General features: G+C 41.0%; 1 protein-coding gene across 3 annotated transcripts in view; it reads right to left on the bottom strand.

The window, feature by feature from the left end:
- RAPGEF4 (Rap guanine nucleotide exchange factor 4) overlaps positions 1–22,517 on the bottom strand; it is a 330,219-nt gene that overhangs the window by 53,238 nt on the left and 254,464 nt on the right. For all 3 annotated transcript variants that reach the window (NM_001192902.1, XM_015474949.3, XM_010801907.4), the window contains 7 exons: positions 18,396–18,480; positions 15,634–15,694; positions 13,184–13,260; positions 12,619–12,765; positions 10,748–10,863; positions 5,100–5,188; positions 1,559–1,637 (listed from right to left, as the gene is read on the bottom strand). In NM_001192902.1, the coding sequence (NP_001179831.1) occupies positions 1,559–1,637; positions 5,100–5,188; positions 10,748–10,863; positions 12,619–12,765; positions 13,184–13,260; positions 15,634–15,694; positions 18,396–18,480 (654 nt within the window). The remainder of the gene's footprint in view (positions 1–1,558; positions 1,638–5,099; positions 5,189–10,747; positions 10,864–12,618; positions 12,766–13,183; positions 13,261–15,633; positions 15,695–18,395; positions 18,481–22,517) is intronic.

The raw sequence follows: 22,517 nt of genomic DNA on the forward strand, positions 1-22,517 counted from the left end.
GAGGCATGGCGCAAACTTTCCCTCTGGGATCTTCTACTTTCAATACAGAGGTCAACACTGTGAATGTTCTCAATCAATTCTGAAGGAGAACAAACTAACAAGTGAAGAAATAAAAATCTGCAAAAAGACTATCAGCTTAGTATTTGGGGCTCTGAGCTGTCAAGATGATATAACTTGGCCCATGACCTTCCCTCACCTTTCGTTTGGTTTCGTTTGCCTTAAGCTTATCAACATGCTAACTGTTGGGGAGAAAAAAGTCTACACTCAATGGTGGTTTTCATTTTTCCTTCCAAAAATCTCAAAGGTCTAATAATGATTACCATGCATGGAGGTAAAAGAGCACAGAGAGATCCTGAATGTGTTAATTTTACTTGAGAAAAACTGAATATGAGCCAGAAAGAATATATAATATATTTAAGTCTCATTAAACTGTCATTACTTGGAAAGATAGTTTCCAGGCAAATAAACACCCAAATCTCACTCTTGCAGCATTCTCTGAATAGCATATTCAACTCCAATCTCCTATTCTTACACCTTCTGTTGACTTCAAAAAGAATTATGAACAAGGAAATGAGAATCAGGTAGGGCAATTATAATTCTGAAAAAGGAAAACATGCCAACATTGATTGGATTGCTTAGAAAAAAAAGAAAGTTATTCTCCTTCCATATATTTAGCTGCTCAAAAAGGCCAAAGTGTTTGGGGGCCTGCATTTTTGCTGCTTTAAAAATAAAGCAGAATTGGAAAATATACTTTCACATTCCCCCAAAGTTGAGGGTTCCACTCATTAACAATATTCACTTCTTTTATTCAGCTTCTGTCTTCTGAATGTTCCCTCTGCCAGACACTGTGCACCAGCTGGTCAACTCAAGAGACCACTGAAACGCTGCCCCCCAAATAAGCTCAGGGTCAAGTTACCTAGAGGAAACGCCATTAGAATTTCAAGTTTTGTGTCCTTGACATAAGTCGATGGGATAATAATAAAAACAGCCACAAAGGGATAAATACCAGTATCTAGAGGATAGGGTTGACTATGATGAATGTGAAAGAAAAGTGGCCCCACAATTATATCCTGTATATATCTCAGCAGGTCCGTGGTCTGATTAAACTACAGCTTAGAGGGACACGAACAGATTACAGTCCATCCTGCCAGGCATCCTGACAGAGGTGCAGAGTCTGTCTCCAAGCCTAGGACGCGATCCCTAATAATACTCCCTAATAATATTTTCCACCATCACCTTCTGTAGTCTACTTCCCAGGCATGTATATTTCTCATCAGCATCACCTTCCTTAGGTAAATTGGCTCATGTTTCTCTACACAGGTGATAAGGAGAAAATCCTTAAAACACGGCGCATGAAAACCATGCCAAGGAGAGATCAGAAATCTGTGTGTGTAGGGGGTGGTGAAACAGGGAAACTGCTGATGTTTCAGAGTTTGACAAGGGCAGAAAGCATAATTCTGCCCCAGTCATGACTTACCTTGAGAGCATGGGAGGAAATAATGGCCTTAGACATGGGGGGTGTCGTCAAGGGAATAGAGTTTTCACAACAAAAGGATATTGGGCCACCAGAGCTGGGCAAAGCTGGGTATTTGGCATAAAAACACAGTGCATCATAACAAAGTCATTTAAAACAGAATCTGCAGGGGAGGAAAACAAAGCAGAAAAAGAAATTACATTCTTGTAGAAATGTTGAGGAAAGCAAGAGTATCTATTCGTTTGTTCTTGGCCAATGGTTATATGTTGGCTTGGGGTATTGTGGTTTTACTATATGAAGAAGCATGGCATATGAAAATAAAAAGATTAACAGAGCTTGAGATCAAAACTCAATTTCCTTAGGACAGTGGACAAAAAGTACAGTAAGTTTAAAAAGAGACAGACTTGTAATAATGGTACTGGTCACCTTAGCCACAATAAATGAAAATATATATATATATATATATATATATATATAATTTAAGAAACCACACACGGGCAGTACCATGTATGCAGAGTTAAGATATGGTCATTTCTTTGTCTATTTTACACCATCTGTCTTTTGTCAATGTCTATTTTCTTTATTTCTTTTCTACTTTCTATTTCTAGAAGGAGCAATAAAAGACGAAAGGGTGATAGGATTATGGAAAAAGGACATGATAAGAGCAGAGAACTGGTGAGGGAAACAAAAGCAGTTGAAAAGAAAAGAAAAACTGTGAGCAATAACTGAAGCAAAACAAAAGCTCTCTGGGAGATTAAAGTGGTATATGTCTTATATTTGAAGCCGTTTTATAGATAGGTAAGCAGGGAGATGGCAAAAGAAATAAGGCAAGTCCGCCCAGATATGCTTCATTTTGAATCTGATGCTGGTTCTTCATTGCAAAGACAATATTATCCAAGCAACCTCAAGGGGAAAGCACGTAAAGGCAGATCTAAAAGCCTTAAGAGTACACGTGTTAAAGTTTCGGAATCCAAGATGCTACGGGGGTTTTCAATTAAAAAATGAACCACCATGGCTAAGATCTGTGAAACTCACATAAGTTTTCAAATAGAAAATGGTGAGAAATGCAAAAATTTTAACTATATATACTGCATTTCCAATGTCTGTGTTTTAAATTAACAAATATTATCAAAGTTGGAATCAGTGACTAAAGGTTTAATCATTACACTCATTAAAAAAACTGATAATTGTCATACAACATTATGTAAGTTTAAAGTACACAATGTATTGATTTGATACATGTATATATTGCAATCTGATTACCACCTTAGCTTTAGTTAATATCTCTGTCATGCCACACAATACTATTATACTTAAAAACAAAATGAGAAAAAAACTACAGGAAATGAAGTTCAGTATTAAAATATGATGAGAACTTAGTTCTAATGTCAAAAATGGAATGGTCAGGAGTCACAGCCTATGTGACAGCCATACCATGCACTGATTTCTGGGCTTCAAGTTTTTAAGAAGCAATCATCTAGTCCCCTCCTCTTTCAGAAGTGACTTTAAAAGGAAGAATATGTTTGTTCTTCATGGGTAGTAAAAGTCTTACAGATCTTTTCTTAGATACCATCATCTCTAATATACTAGAATGTTCCTTTTTGGTCAAAATCACTTTAGAGAAGATGCTGGTTTTTTGTATTATGCAATCACACATTCTGGGCAACAGTTAATCAGAGGGGAAAAATCTGCCGTATTTTTCCTGACCTCGGGTCCTAGAAATATGATTTATTTGAGGTTATGTTTGCTTCTTGGAAGTAAGCTATCCCCTTGTAACTGATCCCTTAAGGATTTCCTTTTTCAAGAAAAGATGTTAACCACATTCTCTTTGCTCAGACATCTTCAACCACTTCCTCATGCTTAGCTTCACATCTAACATACTTGAAGATCTGGACCCTAATTCCTAGGCCCCATCTTCTCTCTGACAGTTTGGTGTATATGACAGTCTAGCAAAGCCAGAGCATCTGGTCCTTCTTGTCTGTTTCTGGGTCAGCACTCATGTTGCCCCTTAGCATGAAGGCTTCCATCTCCAGTCTGTAGTCATTGATTACCAGCCTTCCTTCAGGGACATTTCAAAGCTATTTCCTCTGTGACACTCTGCCTGGTCCTCTCAGACTTTTGATCAAGTTGTTTGCATATTCCTTTTTGTCCTCCAGGAGGTTATAAGCTTTCTGAGGACAGGAGGGTGGTTTCTTATTCACACTGCTTTGTCCATAGCATCCAGCTTAGCGCCAGCCCAAGAAGATCCTCAACAAATATTGAACTGAAAATAAGTGCTCTGGAAACAGATCCTGACTTTTCTACTACTCCCCAATTAATTCACTACATTAAAAACCTCAGATAGTCTATTTACACAAAATAAGAAACTAGAATGAGAAGATAAAATAAGAAGGTAGCCAGTGGTAAAATACTTTTAGAAGGCATAATAATAACAACAATAATGCTGACTTTACCTTGAATATACTGCAAAGATGACAGAAACAGATTTTGAACCACCACTAAGATTTTTGGACAAATATTTGAACTTCTTTTAGTGAGAAATCTTCTATGGATCTCAATGCACTTAAAATATTAGCCTATTATTCTGAGAGACAGGACAGTAGCAAATTATTTTTTAAAAAAAGAGCTGAATGTGGGCTGTTCCAAAGTCACACATAAGATGGTGACCAAAGTAGAGAAGGATATCAAGCTCTAATAGTAACAGTTCACTGATGAGATTTATCTCATTCACCATCAAATCTCTGTGTAATAGTTAACATGGCTAGTTAGTTCATTGAACAGTGGTATTATTAGTTGATTTTTTTTTCCTCCCCATAAGATATGCTGAAGTCCAAATCCCCAGGACCTCAGAATGTGACCTTATTTGTAATTAGTTAAGATAATGAATATGGAACCTAATCCAATATGATATAAAAAGACGAAATTTGGACAGAGAGACAAATGCATGGAGAGAAGATGATGTGAAGTGACACAGGGAAAATACCGTGTGAAGATGAAGATAAGCGATGCCTCTACAAGCCCAGGGATGCCAAAGAGTGCCATCAACCCACCCCTCAACCAGACGTCAGGCGAGAGATCTCAGGCTCTCCCCCACAGCCTGTGGAAGGAACCAACACTGCCGGCACCTGATCTTAGACTTCTAGCCTCTTGGACTGAGAGGCATTCAAGCCACCTTGGATGGTGTTACTTTGTCACAGCGGTCCTAGGAAACTAACATGTGTATAGGTCCACTCTGTGGCAGTCCAAGAATCTCAGGAAAAACCACTTTACTCCCAGTTGGAGCAAGGTTGTGACTTTTATGAAGGCAGCTTCTAATCCTTCGTGGGAGTAGACAGAATTTAAATTATAACCAAATAGTTACCTACGGAAGATGGGATTTAAATGATAACTTAAGAAATGCCTTTGGAAGGCTACTCCTAACATGTATGAATGAGACTGGGCCATCTACAAAGCACAGCCAGGATGAGGAGGCAAAGTAGGGTTGGCAGGATGCTCTTCTAATGATCTCACACATGACCCATTTCTAAAACTGCTGTTGATACACTACTGAGAATGAATTCAGAATGTTTTTTTTTTCACAGTGCTCTGCCCAGATTTAATGGCCATAACTCTTCTACGTGTTTACCTGTTGCTTCATTTAAAGCTGGCTCAAGGCGTATCGTTTCTAGAAAATGCTCTAAAATTTTTTCAGGTGTTCCTGACATCACAGTATACCTGGATGAGAAATAAAACCATCATTAATTTTTCAATTAATTTCAATTTTTAATTTAATTTCAATTTTTCAAAAGTGGGCAAATCAATCATTGATATATAACTTTTTACATATCTAAAGATTTTTTGAGATCCCAGAGAACCATACTGACTCAACTCATGACCCATATGGTAAAAAAAACAAGATCATGTACCTCATCAAAATCACACAGGAAGGCAACAGAAAAATCACAATTGAAGTAGTTACTAAAACATTCTTCTTTTTTTCCATACATGAGACTAAACTTCTTGGAGAGTGGCTCCAGCAAGCTGGGAACGTCAGCCTTGCTCCACGGGGAATGAAAGGGAACATGTAAATCCCAGGGCAGCTCAGGGCAAGGGGAAGCGACAATAAACTAGGTTATCCATATATGGGTTACTTGTTGCAAAATTTCAGCCCGGTACTGGATTCCCCTGCCTATTTCTGGAATGCTGCATATCTCCCAACTGTACACTGGAATGTACTTTGGAAATGCAGCTAAAAATGAGAGAAAACGAATCCCTAAAACACCAACAAGCAAACAACCTCCCATAACAGGAAATAAATCTGCAGTAGAACGTCCATATAGTTTCAATGTCAAAGATAAATTATTTGGCAGGGTGGGGGGTATTAGGCATTATATCAGGAGATCCAGCCATGAAACCGTTTAATCAACAAGGGAGGATGTATTTTTTTTAACTGAGTGTGGGTTATTTCAAAGTCATATTCAAGACGGTCATAGGCAAAATACTTTGAGGTGATCTGGGTGGTCCTGTTCCAAAGTTCAGACTTTGCTTCTCTGCTTGGCATTTACACTTACAGCAAAATGACAAGAAAGGAAAACAACACTGAAAATAAAATTCTCTCATGTTTAGAAAGCAGTGGTGGGATTCAGTTCCAGGAGAACTCCGTTTTCTTCTCCTCACCAATATCCCTTCCCTGCCTGCTTGAGACCCTGGAGGAAGGGTGTTGAGATCCCAAGAATTCTTCTAATGTATGAAATCTCAGGGTCTTATCCTCCTGCCTGAGGAAGGGAAGAAGAGGCAATCCAACATACGGCTCTGTGCATATGAACATGCAGTGAGTGAAACCACCCTGGTTTTGAATGAGGTAGCAAACTCAGTCTATCTGGGAGATAAAGTAAAAACTGAAGTCGCTCAGTTGTGCGACCCCATGGACTGTAGCCTACCAGGCTCCTCAGTCCATGGGATTTTCCAGGCAAGAATACTGGAGCGGGTTGCCATTTCCTTCTCCAGGGGATCTTCCTGACCCAGGGATTGAACCCAGGTCTCCTGCATGATGCTTTACCATCTGAGCTACCAGGGAAGCCCCATCTGGGAGGTCACTGTTACTTACACTTGTTGAGTATGTGCATGCACGTGTGCTGTGTGTGCCCACACGTATGTGTGCCTGCACTCAGGGCCAAAAGGAAGCCGAAGAGTTCAATCTTTGAAAAGAATCTGGCTTTGCAGCCTACAGGAGGAGCCGGGAATAAAAAAGTCTCCTTCAAACGGCTGACCCTCTTCTCAAAGTAAACAGGGTAGAAGACAAAGGTTTTTTCCTCTTATAGGCAATGACTAATTGAGGGCTTCCCTGGTGGCTCAGACTGTAAAGAATCTGCCTGCAATGCAGGAGACCTGGGTTCAATCCCTGGGTCAGGAAGATCCCCTGGAAAAGAGAATGGCTATCCACTCCAGTATTCTTGCCTAGAGAAGCCCATGGACAGAGGAGACTGGGGGGCTATAGTCCGTGGGGTTGCAAAGAGTGGGACATGACTGAGCAACTAACACTTTCACTTTCATTTGAGGGAAGGAGAGGGCATACTATAAATGACTTTCAATACTTCAAGGGCTACATTACATAAACCAGTTACTTTCTATTCCACTTGGCTTTGGGCAGCTGTTGCTACTAAGCTTCCAGCTCTATAGCTGGCCATGTGACTCACAGATCAGTTTGAAATTGGCTCCCTTGTCAAAAGTTTAACTCTGATAGAATGTTGGTTTCCCATCCTGGTATTCTTGGTTAGGACATCCCTTAGCTAGAGTGTATTGTCTGGTCAAAAAGAATAAAAGTTTACCTGGGTGGCAGTCCTTCATGCTATCATCCCACTAGTGAGAGAAAAATGGTGTCTCTACTCTGCCCAGCTGTCAGTCAGAGACATTAGGGCATCCATCTGTTTCTGCCAAAGGCTCTCTCTAGTGGTACAGCTGCCTGATCTTATCCTTTCCCTCTCTGCAGCTCCGCAGAAGGGGCTGACATTCTCTCAGAGCAGGGGACTCTGACGTTGGGAAGGGGGCAGGGAGCTTCTGGCTTGTGATCTGGCAGGTCCGGGCTTAGCTGAAACATGTTACTGCTTTGTTTCAGGCTGGATGCTGCCAGATGCCTATTGCTTGACCTTTGTTTAAATGGAGGACTTAAAGACCAGATGGTACAGCTCTTTTCAGTTTACTGCATGAAGAAGTTACTCTAGTACAAGTTAGAGAGAACCCTGACTGGTTAGGCTATCCAAGCTGTGAGGTTTTAAACCTGTGACAGAAAATCTTCTGATACCAAGTCTGGAAATGCGGACACTTCTGCCTGTGCCTAGAACAAAAAAAGAGGTGGGAGGAGGGTGCCTGAAAGAGGCCGTCTTTCTGCAAATAGGATGGAGCTGAATGTCTGGGTGGTTGATAGTCTAAAGAAAATGTAACACGTTAACAGAAACAGGAGTAGTCATTTCAAATTCCCTCTTATTACAACCACATAACCACACAGTGGAAGATACCCAAAATGGTAATGTTTGAGGGCTTCATATAGTTTATTTATCATGAGAAGTACTGTCTCGCTATTGACATTTTAATATCACACTCAGAGTTGAGTGGTTTGAGGAGAGTCAGGCAGCTTTCAAAGTTTAAAATGCAGGGAGTGGGTTCCAGGACCTCCACAGATACCAAAATCCACGGATGCTCAAGTTCCCTATATAAAATGGGGTAGTATTTGCATATAATCTATACATATTCTTGTATACTTTAAATCATCTCTATATTGCTTTTAGACCTAATATAATGTAAATGCTATATAAATAGTAGTAGATACAATATAAGTGCTATTGAAATAGTTACCAGCATATGACAAATTCAAGTCTTGCTTTTGGGAACTTTTAGGAAATTTTTTCCCCCAGTATTTTCCATCTGCGCTTGGTTGAATCTGTGGATGTGGAAACCAAAGATACAGAGGGCCAACTGTATGCATAAACTGCTCTGGATTTCTCAGGGTAAAAGTGAATCAGAAAAATAACGTTATCAGCACCAACATGGTGACCCTCTTTGAGCTGAAAAAAGTTAATTTCTGAGGATACAGAGGTCCCAACGGATCCTAAACTTTAAGTCCACCCATAGACATGGTTGTTCCCATGTTTTCCAAGTTGTCCAGAACATCAGTCAAAATTCACTTACGTGGCCCCCACTTTTCCACTCTGGTTTGGCTTGGGAAAATTCAACCTGGAAAATGACCCCTTGAAAGAGAGGCTTTTTACTTTTCTGGATTGGCATGGTGCACTGTTTTGTATGCCTGTTATTTCCAAACGGTGTACTGTGAATATGCACATGTCTTTGAATTATATAAGAAATGTATACAAATTGGTCTACCAGACACAAATAAGGAGGTATTCGATTGACCAAAAAGTTCATTTGGGTTTAAAATCCGAATGAAATTTTGGGCCAATCCAATTATAATAGAAATCAGATCCAGGCCAAAAATAAAATCAATATATGTGGGCTCTCTTTTTCCTTTTAGTTTGAGTTAATAAAAAATCTATATTTGGAGAGCACTCTGAATATAGTGCTGTTGTAATTTGCAAACCCTTTTGATCACTGCTCCCACCACACCATGAAGAGGTGAGGGAAGGGGGCCTTCCAAGGACATCTTTAAGGTTACAGGGAATTTTCAAGGCTTACTTTTGCAGGTAACAAAATTTTCCTGAGACATCTGAGGCATTATCAAAGATGTAGATGATCACATAAAATGGACTGTTATATTTAAGAGCAACAAAGAAAATCACTGGGGGTAGTCCCAGCCTTCACATTAAAAAAAAAAAATGTTTTCATTCTTATCCTCCTTTGTCAGCTGGAAGGACAACTGTTGAAAAACATTTGCGCAAGAACATTTTTCAAGAATTTATAGTTAGTGAAAAGTAGAAAAATAAAGAATTCCGGACAGTAATTTTATAGGTTTGTAAGTGAAAAGTTTGTAATATTGTCTATTTTATGTCAGCCCTTTTGAAATATACTGCTTTGCAACATTTACTAGATAGTGTTAAAGATATATTTATATATTAATAGTATATTTTGTTAGAGTAATTTGTGAGGCTAAAGGAGCACAGACTCAGAAGTTGGTCAAGCTGGACTTGAATGCAAGCTCTACCATTACCAGTGTTGTAATCCTGGGCAAGTAACTTACTTTTCTGAGCCTAAAATTTTCCACCATTCATTAAAAGGGGTTGTAATAAGGATTAGATAAAATATGCAAGATACACTATGGCTCTTCAATAACATTCTGTTCCTTCCTCTCTTCTTTGCAGATATGTTGACTCATCTAGATGAAATGTCTGAGCCTTAGGCTTTCAGTCTAAACAATAAAAACTCATCATTTATGGTGAGTGGACTGATTAATGGGAACAGCCCATTTACTTGGCAAACAAAGAAAAATACTTGGGATACATTCTTTTCCAACACAGTCTTTGGCCACATGTCTTTAGCTACAGAATTGGTGTTTTTATTACTCTAAGATTAAAAATTAATCTTTATTTTTAAAATGAGATTCTGTAGTTTTCTTCCATTTCTTAGAGCCACATTTCCTAATTCCTCTGTCTTACTATTCAAATGTTGATACATTTGATTAAATCTCATGTAAGAAGTTGTAGCAAAAAAAAAAAAAAAAAAAGAAGCTGCAGCAAAAGATGGAACTGAGTACACATATACTGAAAAAGAATCAGTTAAATGGGTGATCTGATGTTAAATGGGAAGCAAATACCCTTCTGAAATTTGCAGGAATAACTATGGATGAGGTCTAATGTATGGTTCCAGGTCACAGTCAATAGACTGTTTTATATCTGAAGTCTGGGTTTCCATCAAAGATAGTTATGCAGATAACAAGATGAAAACACTTCTTGAGAAATCCTACATATGAAATTCAAATGCCAAAGGTTCTCCATACCCAGGGGCCTGTGTATCCCTCAAGCTGCCTGGCATTCCTGTTCCTATTGTTCTTACCGATGCCTTCTGCTCCAAAGCTACCACAGTTGAACATAGTATAGAGGAAGCATTCTTAGAGTAGGGGAATATTCTCTCCGGAATTACTCTAGGCAGCACCAAGCTCGACGCAGTGCCAGAAACAGATATATTATCCTCCACAAGATGTGTGATTAGTCAATAGAGAGGGAAAAAAACAGTCACACAGGCTGCCGTCTTCCACAAAAAAAGGAGAACGTGCTATTGTAGAGATGATGATACCATGTGAAAAGGTTAATCATAGTCTGGCAATTGCAGTGTTGGAGGCAAACCTACTTTTGCTGAGGCTGTGAGTTTCCTTGATTAGAAGCCCTGTTCCCTGCTGGGACCTTCTCCAGCACCAAGACATCTTGGTCATGTTCTTTAAGTCTGACTGTATTCGCCTCAACGTCCTGCAAATACAAATTACACCACATACAGATGCTGCCGTTTTCTCAGACAATGACAAAAATTTCAAATGCTTCAGAAACTCATTTTCTGCTTGTGATGCTAATTGTTGCGTCTACAAATTAAGTCATTTTCAAAGTCAAGGGCTGGAACGGTCAGAGAGGACCAGATGAGGTTGGAGGCACGTGGTTTTAAAATGCTACTTTTACCCACGATTCAGAAAATCAGCCAAGGAGAGAGGAGTGGCTGTGCTCAGAGGAACCTCTGGGAGAGGGCGGTACAGCGGAGAGACAGGAGCCAAGCCGCTTAGTCTCTACAAAGCTATGTGGCAAATAGCCCTCCACTCCACAGAGTTCTTGCATTCTGATTATCTTCTGAGGGCATATAGTTTTCTTAGGAGTGGCATGTTTTTAAAAATCAAAAGACTTTTAAAAATACCAGTTTGAAGCTTGTTAAAAATATTTTTCAAGTACATCCATGATAATGGTCCTAATCTGATTCTTTCAAAGAATTTTGTGGCTGAGTGTAAATTCCATGTGTGTAAACTTTGAAAAGTGTAAAGTTCAAATTTCAAATTCATTTAAAATAATTTATTAAAAAAATTTAGTATGCTTTTTCTCATCCTTTGGCTATTTGAAGAGACAGGATAACAACCAAGTCAAATTCCATATGGTGGATTTTTTTTTCCTATATTATTTTAACTTAATTTTGTTCACATTAAGAGAATATATTCCTAAGACAAATTTTGTTGTCAGGAATCTTGCCATGAAAGAGTAGGGATAGGTGTCCACACATAAAGAATGGGAATGAGATTATAAGTCATCATTAAATAACACCAAAGGTACCAGAAAGCATAGAAGGTGCATTGAGGATTTTAGCGGAGGATACAGAAGGATGCTCAGGCTGGGAGGGGCAGAGGAGGAAGCCTGCTCTGTGAGCTGGCAGGGATGAGAGCAAAGTGATCCTGGAGGGAACAGTCTCTCTGGGTGAGGGGGAGAGACCACAGGCCACCTGAAAGGCCAGGACCGCTGGCACGCTCTCAGATGCCCAGCAATCCACAGTCAGGCCTCTACCACTTAAGTTGGATTGGCCCTCCCAAGGGACCAGGAGCTGGCTGATAGCGAGAACCCAGGGATCATCTATTCTAAATGTCACCCACTCTCACTAATACTGTCACAAGTTTCCATCTACCACAGAACTATTCTTCATCTACTTGTTGAAGTCTGAAATTCCTTGAGGGTGAATCAATTTGATTCACTTGAAAGGAAAACGCTTCGTGGAATAACCATGGTGGATATTAATTGCCGCTAACATGTAGTCACTAAATAAATTCAGAGGGTGGGAGAGGATATAAGGTTCAGATCTGGGAAGAGATAGGAGGTTTAGGATAGAGAAACATATGGAGAAGGAGGAGAGGACAGACGCAGAAGGGGGAGCCTAGGATAGCAAAGAGAAATGTCTCAGATTGTGATATTTTGCTAAGGCATCTCTGTGTTTTAATGCTCATGAACTGGTTCAGGGGTGTGCAGGTTATTTGGTCCGGAACAGTGTGACATATTTACAGCTTTACTAGACTATCACCCCTGAACCCCAGAACCCACACCAGCACACTGAACATACCAGGTCTGTAAGCAAGGCTCTTTGGCCCTAGAGCACTCATTAGTCACTGCGCTGCTCGAATAACACTACCATCAACCCTTCACTTATCAGGCAAAAGTGGAAACAGGGAGCCCCTCAGCCACACTGCACCTCAGACTCACCCTCAGGATCCGGTTGAAATCCTCCTTGTCTACTCTTAAGAAATGGCAGTTATCTTCTCTCAAGACGATGGAGGCAGCTCTTGGGGCATCATTCACTAGGGCTAACTTGCCAAAGTCATCGCCCTCATGCAGGGTACAGACCACACCCTGGAGAGAACAAATCATGCAGATGAAGGTGATCCCTGGAACAGGGCACACACCCACCCGCCTCACACCACAAGCCCCTCTGCCCCGAAAACACTGAATATATATCAACAGGCTGTACCCAGAGAAGTCACGGGGGAGGGGATCACAAAATTAAATTATAGTGTTTCATTTTTCTTTCATTGAGTAACGTGTGCTAGGACCTAACTTACATACATACATTATAATCCATGAGTCCCAGAAAGTTCAGTGCTACTCTGAGTATAAAAATTTAGATAGTATATGATTAGAGAGGCTATAATGTCTTTTCTACATTGAGTACCAATATTGTAGCAAGTTTAACTGTAGCATTACATTCTTAATACTTAGAGCCAGTAGTAAAGGCAGCATAATAAAGTTTCAAAAGAAAAAAAATATATACCTTGCCATAAATGACTACATTCACTGATCCTTTTAGAATAATGTACCAGGAGGTGCCTTCTTCCCCTTGGTTAAATACTAGATACAAAAAGAAAAAAAGACTTATGACAAGAATAGAAGCACATCAATATAAATTACAGCTTATCAAATCATCATTTTAAAGGCCTCAGAATTATGCATTTAATTCCAGGAGGGAAAAAAAAAAAAAACTAGCAAATGCTAACTTATTCAGGTGGAATATTACTTCTTTTCTTTAGAACATGAAAGAAACAGGAACACTGCACTCCTTGCTATGTCCTACAGATATATATTTACTATTAATTCTCCAGCAATCCATTCCTTAAAGCAATCCACTTCCCCCCACAACTCATCAAAACTTACTAAGCTATAGAACATCATTTTTAAAAGTAATCTGACCAATAACATGAAATTTGTTGTCGTTTAGTTGCTCAGTCGTGTTTTATTCTTTTCCGGCCCCATGGACTGTAGCCCGACAGGCTCCTCTGTCCATGGAATTCTCCAGGCAAGAATACTAGAGTGGGTTGCCATTTCCTTCTCCAGGGGATCTTCCTGACCCAGGGGTCAAACCCACATCTTCTACATCAGCAGGCGGATTCTTTACCACTGAGCCACCAGGAAGCCCAATGTGAAGTCTGAAAACATGCAAATCAGCACTACATATTGTTGATGGATACATATCTACATATATTTTTAAAAAATGGGTTGGAATGATAATCACATGATATAGGGTATGAGTTACCTTGGAGAGGAAAAGAGAAGAATGAGATAAAAAAGGAAACAGAGACTCTTCAAATGTAGGATTTCATTTTTTAGAAAATATAAAAAATGAAAATATTAAAAAATAGAGTGTCAGGTTAGTACTTGATAAAAGTGTTTTTTAAGAAGGGGTTTGTAAAAATAAATAAATAAATAAAAAGGGGTTTGTAACAATCTCTAGTGATTTGTCTGAAATACTTAAATATTTCATAATAAAATGAAAACTGTCAGAAAGATAGAAGGAAAAGCACAAAAGAAGTTGTAAGTCACCAGTAATATAAACATTTTTTAAATGTTAATGTGAACCTTTAAAAAGTAAAGAAAAAACATTCTTTTTAAAGTAACTAGCAATATTAGATATACACTTTTGAGGACTAAAAGTAAAATATTTGAAACATCGATGTTAACTCTTTTTGCTTTTACAATTCATGGTCTCTGTTTATTTGACTAACACAGCTCAATCTGAAGAAAGAGCAAGATTTTCCAAAGATGGTCTCTTGAAAAGTTAATAGGTATCCATTAAAAATGTTTTCTATGTTTCATTAGGTTAAGGCGGTATCAGTTTAAGTGGTGTGAAATTTTTCCTTATTGTAGAACTCCTGAGAAACAGAGCATGCTTGTGTCTTACAATTCTCCAAGAGAAATTAGAGGAGGCATTTCGTGTCCTGAATACCCCACTCACCATGTTTTCCAAGAATGGTTTTGTAGGATGAGTGGGAAATGCTAGTCAAAATAATTCTGCTCACATTTATAATATGAAATTTCAATTTCTTAAGAGGCCTTCTGGCTTCCCCAGTGGGCTCACACAGTAAAGAATCCACCTGCAATGTGGGAGACCTGGGTTCGACTCCTGGGTCAGGAAGATCCCCTGGAGAAGGAAATGGCAACCCACTCCAGTATTCTTGCATGGAGCATCCCATGGACAGAGGAGCCTGGCAGGCTACAGTCCATGTCGCAAGGAGTCAGACACAACTGAACGACTTAAGACTTTCACTTTCAATTTCTTGCTCCCATATATGGTCATAGAACTAAACTACGACGTACTTACTGGAGAGATACTACATAGTGAACGTGAAGTGAAGTTGCTCAGTCGTGTCCGACTCTTTGCGACCCCATGGACTGTAGCCTACCAGGCTGCTCAGTCCATGGAATTTTCCAGGCAAGAGTACTGGAGTGGGCTGCCATTTTCCTTCTCCACTACATAGTAGTCCTGCATAAATATCTGGGCAAAGAAATTCTCTCAGGCTTGCAGCTGATAGTGGAAGCGTGAGAAGCAAGCAGGAGAGTACGCTATTCTAACTAGCCTCTCAAGAGACAGATTAGGTCTTCCCAAGCCACAAAATTGAAGTGAGGTCACTGTGTGAAGGTTTTCCCTGAAGACAGTATGACTTCATCCCACCCTCTTTAAACACGATCTTGAGCCAGCAGGGGAGGGAGCAAGTAGAGATGCTGGCTGGTAAACGCTCCCAGGCTGGTACCTGACACCCACCAGGCTGCAAAGCCACAGCCATGCTGGGAATAATCACGGGTCCAGAAAAACAAAAACATGCCACGTGACATCCTGGCAAGTCTGTCTCAGGCCTAAGAAAGGGGAGCATTTACAGTCAGGCTCCAGGGGCACATGCTCGGGACGGGGCAAGCCAGGCGCCGTGCACCATTACAGCCTTCACTTACACACAGTCCCTCCTTTGGCATGAGACTCAAAAATGAGAACCGCTGCCAACTCCCGTTTCACCTAGAAGAAAAAGAGAAAAAGTGCAGGGAAAAGGCAGATTGCGGGGTGTGGGGAAGGGACTTGCTCTCTTTCTGAACAGCGCTAACTTCCACCCAGCCGCCTCCCACTCTGCCTGGCTGCTCCTCCCACCTAGAACCACTTCCATGACATGTGCCACTAGATTTGTTTTTTAACTGAAATATAGTTGATTTACAATATTTCACCAAAGTGATTCAGTTATACACATATCTATTCTTTTTCTGATTTTCCATTTTATTTTATTATAAAATACTGAATACAATTCCCCATGCTATACAGTAGGACCTTGTTATTTATCTATTTTATAGGTAGTAGTTGTATCTGTTGGGCTTCCCTGGTGGCTCAGACGGTAAAGTGTCTGCCTGCAATGCGGGAGACCTGGGTTCGATTCCTGGGTCAGGAAGATCCCCAGGAGAAGGAAGTGGCAATCCACTCCAGCACTCTTGCCTGGAAAATCCCATGGATGGAGGAGCCTGATAGGCTACAGTCCATGGGGTTGCAAAGAGTCGGACACGACTGTATCTGTCAATCTCAAATTCCAATCATATCCCTCCTTCCCTTCCCCATTTGTAACCATAAGTTTATTTTCTACATCTGTGTGTCTGTTTTATAAGTGAGTTCCTCTGTATCACTTCTTTTAGGTTTCACATATAAGTAACATATGATACATTAGCCTTTCTCTGTCTGACTTACTTCACTTGGCATGATAATCCCTAGGTTCATCCATGTTGCTGCAAATGGCAAGATTTTGTTCTTCTTTGTGGCTGAGCAGTACTCCATCGCATATGCATACCACCTCTTCTTTAGTCACACACTTGTCCATGAACAGTTTGGCTGCTTCTGTGTCTTGTGCCACTAGATTCTTGACACTTTTACAAAAGCTATTTTATATGCTCATTCATACAAGCTCAGCTTCCCAGAGACTGTTTACAACGTGGTCGCACGTGCATGAGACCTAGGCAGCTTCTCTGCCTATCTTTTGTCTTGGTGAGAGGGTGAGAGCATCCACAGTATCATGTAACTCTTGCTCCGGGAGGTTCTTCCTTGCATCACACATCATGCGTAAGTGCAAACATGTTGAAAAACTCAGTGTCTTGAAGTTGAATGATTAAGCTTAATGTGGGAAGAGATTTTTAAAAAAATATTTATTTACTTGGCTCTGCTGGGTCTTAGTCGTGGCACATGGCATCTTCAGTTGTGGCCTATGAGATTTAGTTGCCTGACCAGGAGTCGAACCCATGCCCCCTGCGTTGGGAGCAAAGAGTCTTAGACCCCAAGGGGGAAGTCCCTGTGTGGAGATTTTGATAGCTGTTTCTTTTTAAATTCCAAATTATGGTCCCAAATTATGGCTCTGTCTCCCTAAGAACCAAATAACCTGAGAACTTCCACAGTGCCTGGGGACCTGGAGTTTGAGGTAGAAGCCTCCCCCTCCTCTCTACTACCCATGGTTCTTCCAAGGCAGCGGAAGTCAGAATACATGCAGGGTGGAGACCCACACAGCAGGTAGGGCACAGGGGTCTCCTGCACTCCCCTCTCCAGCATGAGCTTGTGGGGCCCCCGCTGCTTCCCCTACAGATGTGGGAGTTCCCTGGGTGAGGCCCCTGGGTGCTGGATGTATCCCACCACGGAGAGAGTGATGGTGACAGGGTGGTGGTGGGAGGGTGGGCTGGACCAGACCCTTGGATACCCCAGGTAGGTGAGCAAGCTTCCCGACCCGAGGAATGCAGGCAGAGGGAGCATGTGAAGGCAGCCCTGGCTGGGTTAAAGGGGAAGGTCTGCAGCACTCCCCCTGGGGTTGTGGGGAGTGCCTCTCTGCTCTCAGCAGAGACCCGGGCTTTACAGCCCACAGCGGGGACTGCAGACGCTGCCACCAAGTGACCCTCACAGCGTGGTATCACCTCGCGAGCTGGGAATGAAAGACCAGCAAGGCAGGCAGACACCGCTGAGGAGCCTGGCATGTCATTTGCAAACATGGCATATAATCTGTAGATGTTGAAACAACTTTTTATTATCATCATCCTCATTATTATTAATTATTACCATATAGGAGACGTACATTGCCTGGAACTCATGTTTCTGTGTTCCTCCTATGGCAGGAGGCATTTCTGTCCACTGCTTTTCTATAATATCCTAATCATGTAAACGTTCAGAGTCAGATACAGGCATTGGGCCATTTTCTACCAGCAAGTGTTGCTCTTATGCCCTAAAATACCTGAACCAATGCGCTTTGGCACCTTCTGCTTCTTTTCTCAATTTGGCAGCAAACCTGGGTGGAGTGGCCCCCTGGGCCAGGCCAGGTCATCTTGATTTCTCTCACTGCTGCCCGGTATGGCTCTTTATTTCATGCAAGGGACTGAAAACCTATCTTAAGGCCTGGCTCTGTGCTGAATTATGGCAGGTTCCAAGGCTCGGGAAGTTTGAAGTATATGCTCCAATTCCACTCACATCAGGCTGCTCTAATGTTTAGGGCAACTCCTAATAACATGGTAATACTTGATCCTTCTTTGGTGATTGCATGTAGGTATAACTTCCTTAGCATCTCAGGAGAGTGAGAAGGGGTGATTTATGAGGTAGAATTTAGGCATCCCTGTTCCTCCCTCAGACTATAGTCCTCTCCCCCCAGTCCTAACAGTGCATTTAATTCAAAGTGCCCCCAACCATGCTCAGCTAAGAGACAACTTACTGTGGTAGAAAGATGGGATAAGGCTTTAATGTGAAGGAGTTCTTCATAGATAATTTCTAGGTCATCCATGGTCCTCTGTCCAGGTCTACAAAGAAAAAAGTAACAAGGAAATAATGAGCTAAAAGTCATTACTAGAGTTTGAAATACAGAAGGGGCTTCAGGGGCCAGTAAAACATGTTCAGGGAATTCTTAGGAGAAATCCTGATAAAAAGACCCTGGCAGGAGGAGAGATGATGCTATGATAATTCCTAAAGGGAATTTTGACATGACCTGTTCCTTGATGGAAGGACACGGAAGAAATCAAAACTGCACCTAATCCCCTTCCCTTCCAACCTCAGAGGGAGGAACATCTCTGCTCACATCATAGTTGGCTAACTTAGATCTCTTACTTTGTAGATGATGATTCTGCAAAATTACCTTTCATTACTACCTTAATCAAGATCAACAAAGTTATCTTTTAACATCACCAGGAACTGCTGGTTCAATCAACTTGATGACTGACACAAATTTCTTAGGATCCTATGTGGTATCTTAGCCTAGAAGAATAATGTTGCTATCACTATTGTTCCGGGTTGTGTAATGTGCTTCTACCACAGGACTTAAAGGATTTATATAAACAATGTTTTCTCACCTCCCTCTGGAGGTGAGGACATGAGATGAGCAGAAGGCAAATAGTGTGTGGAATTATTAAGAAAGGGAAAGTAGGGAAGAATACCTCACATTCCCCAAACTCTGTACCATGGTCTACCACTCTTCCATGAGATGTTAATCAGTATACTAGGCACAGTTTTTTTTTCCCCTGTAATTTAGTCTAAAACTACTGTCATATACCTTGCCTTTAAGAATGAGGTTTGGACACATTATGGACATCTTGGCATGGGAGGACTGAGAGGATTTCTGATCATCTTTCATGTCAGTAGTTATTCTGAAATCAGTTCAGTTCAGTCACTCAGTCGTGTCCAACTCTGTGATCCCATGAACCACAGCACGCCAAGCCTCCCTGTCCATCACCAACTCCTGGAGTCCACCCAAACCCATGTCCATTGAGTCGGTGATGCCATCCAACCATCTCATCCTCTGTCATCCCCTTCTTCTCCTGCCCTCAATCTTTCCCACCATCAGGGTCTTTTCAAATGAGTCAGCTCTTCGCATCAGGTGGCCAAAGTATTGGAGTTTCAGCTTCAACATCAGACCTTCCAATGAACACCCAGGACTGATCTCCTTTAGGATGGACTGGTTGGATCTCCTTACAGTCCAAGGGACTCGCAAGAGTCTTCTCCAACACCACAGTTCAAAAGCATAAATTCCTTGGTGCTCAGCTTTCTTTATAGTCCAACTCTCACATCCATACATGACCACTGGAAAAACCATAGCCTTGACTAGACAGACCTTTGTCTGAAATCACGACTCGTGTTTAATTTTACATCAATGGGAAAAGGGATGATTGGTTAGTAATTTGGACCTTCTATTGCTCTCTGCAATATAAGGAACCCTAATGTTTTTGAAACTAAACAAACAAACAAACAAATGTGTTATTAATTCTGAGAGCTCTAGGAAGTCACTCTCCACATTGGTGATCAGGTGGCATTTACTCTCAGCTGACTATTGTAGTCATGAGTGTTACTTATTACATAATCATCACCTGTGTTATACACTCTCCCAAAATTTCAGTAACTTATAGTATTATTCAATGTTACAATATACAAAACTTATAAACCTCAGTGAGCTACCAGGGGTGTTCCATCATTACACTACTATAAAGAATGTTCTTTGGGAATTCCCTGGTAGTCCAGTGGTTGAGACTCCATGCTTTCCTTTCATTGACGTGGCCTGGGCTTAGTCCCAGGTCAGGTAACTAAGATCCACAAGCTATGTGGCATGGCAATTAAAAAAAAAAAAGTAAATCTTTCCTTGATCAAGTAAATTCAGAAAGTCTTGCTGCTGTACTGAGCAGAGCACTGAATTTAGAGTCTGAAGATCAGGTTTTAACCCTCGTGCAACCCCTGACCAGTCATGTGACATCAGAGACTCAGTTTCTTCTGTAAACTGGGGACAATATCTTTGTGAGAGTAATGTGAGAGCTAAAGGAAGCAGCAAATAGGAAGGTATCTGCATATTCATTTGTGTAAGTGAAAAAAAAGCAGCAGCCTGATATCTAAAACTCAAGCCCTTGCATAAGAAAAATGAACTTAAAAATTAAGTATGACATTTGGTTCAACAAATTATATCTAGAACTTAGTCAATTGTTAGATAAGTACTTTGAGCTATTGAAAGTGAATTATAAATATTCTAAAATAGTTGCGTTAGATAATTTGTAACCATATCGCGGATCAAAAGGGGGCTAATTGAAAGAAAACTCTTTTTATACCTTGGGCATTACGTTCTCAAGGACAGCTTTAACATGAACCAAAGAATACGATAGCCTTCTCTTACAGAAACAAAGAGGACTGTTTCTATATTTCCTAATCCTGCCTGTACAAAGACAGGTACTAAATCCATGAACCAGGGAGATGCCAGCCAAGTTCACCTCCTGCCAAGGATTATCACTTAAGGACACATGTGGAACGCAGAAAGTAGGGGGACCCACAGACACCGAAGGAAAAGCTATGGCCACAGGGATTCTGAAGGAGCCAGGCCTTCTTAGTAAGGGGCCTAATCTACTACTTGACTTAGACATGGGGATTTTGAAACTGGGACCCTTGGAGATTTAAAAGTCAATTGAGTCACCTCAGTCCATCTACTGCTGTAGAGGCAGCTAACGCGAAAGCCTCAAGGTGGGCGTAATAGGATTATGGCTCTTCAGCATGAGGAGCAGCCCTGCTGTTCCTGCTTCTTGACATCAGCTGCAAATAGCATGGACCCTCCTAGAAGCTTGGCTAAAGGAGAAAACAGTCACCAAGTCTCATTCTCACCTCCATGGGGGGCGGGAGTGGGGGGCTATTACGGAGGGAGAAGAAAAACCTATCTGCGAAAAGAAAGGTCAGAATTTAGCTCTAAAATCTACCTCTGAATTTAGATTCAGAGTTGAAATTTGGGGAGCAGATGTCTACAAGTTTAGGAAGAGGGTTCACATAGTATCAACATGAAATCCACACTGATCAAGTCTTACAGATTAAAAAATTAAGTGCTGCCTTTAAGATCAACAAATCCCATTATGTTAAAAATCACTGAATTTCATCCAAGAGTTAAAATATGATGAACAATGTGCCCTGCTGGCTCGCTTCCTGTCTGCCAGGCATCTCTCCTCATGTCTTTCATGGTCTGTTGTTTCTCTGTTCACCTCATGAATTGTGCTGTGCCCCAAAGCTGTCATCAGCTCTGTTCTCACTTCCTTCTACCTTGTCTCCCTGGGAAAAGTCCCCAGCTTTCATCTATGTGATGCTGAGACCTAAATTTTAATCTCCAAACAGATTTATTTCTTGAGCTCCAATAGCTTTCTGACCATCAATTCCCAGACAACCCATAAACTCAGTCTGTCCAGAAGTGCTCCCTCATCATCACACAAAACTTTTTCAGCTGGTCCCAGTGGACCTTTCTAGACTCATCTCTCCTCTCTTCACACCTTTCCTCCTGGCTAACGTGCTTTGTGCTCGAGGCATAACCGGACATGTCTCCAGTTCTAAAACATGCAGTGCTCTTTCACACCTCTAAGACTCTTCACATGTTCTTCTCTTTGCCTGGGATATGTGTTTTCTGCTACAAGCCCAGCTCAGTTGTCCCCTCTCTGAGGCAAAACTGGTTCTCCAAAATTTACTCTTCCAAGGCACATGGTCAAACTGCTGTCGCAATTGAAACATACTATGCAGAATGTTATTTGCTTAGAAATCCATGACTCTACACTGCTCTTCTCAAGAGAAGCAGCATCTGGTAGTACAAAGGGCACTGTGTTAATATCAGAAACAGGATTTGAGATCTAAAATAGGAACTTCCTAGGTACCCAATTGGTCTAATGCTTGGTTCCTACATCTGTAAAAATGGGGATAATAAATAGGATTGTTGTAAAGATCGAATGAGCTAATATACACAAAGCACTGATACACTGGAAATATGGTGCTCATGCAGGATGACATGATAAAGTGGGAGGTGTTCAATACGTCTCATTGGATGAATGCACAAGTTCTC

Source organism: Bos taurus, chromosome 2 (assembly GCF_002263795.3).
Source record: "Bos taurus isolate L1 Dominette 01449 registration number 42190680 breed Hereford chromosome 2, ARS-UCD2.0, whole genome shotgun sequence".
In the NCBI taxonomy this organism is placed as follows: domain Eukaryota; kingdom Metazoa; phylum Chordata; class Mammalia; order Artiodactyla; family Bovidae; genus Bos; species Bos taurus.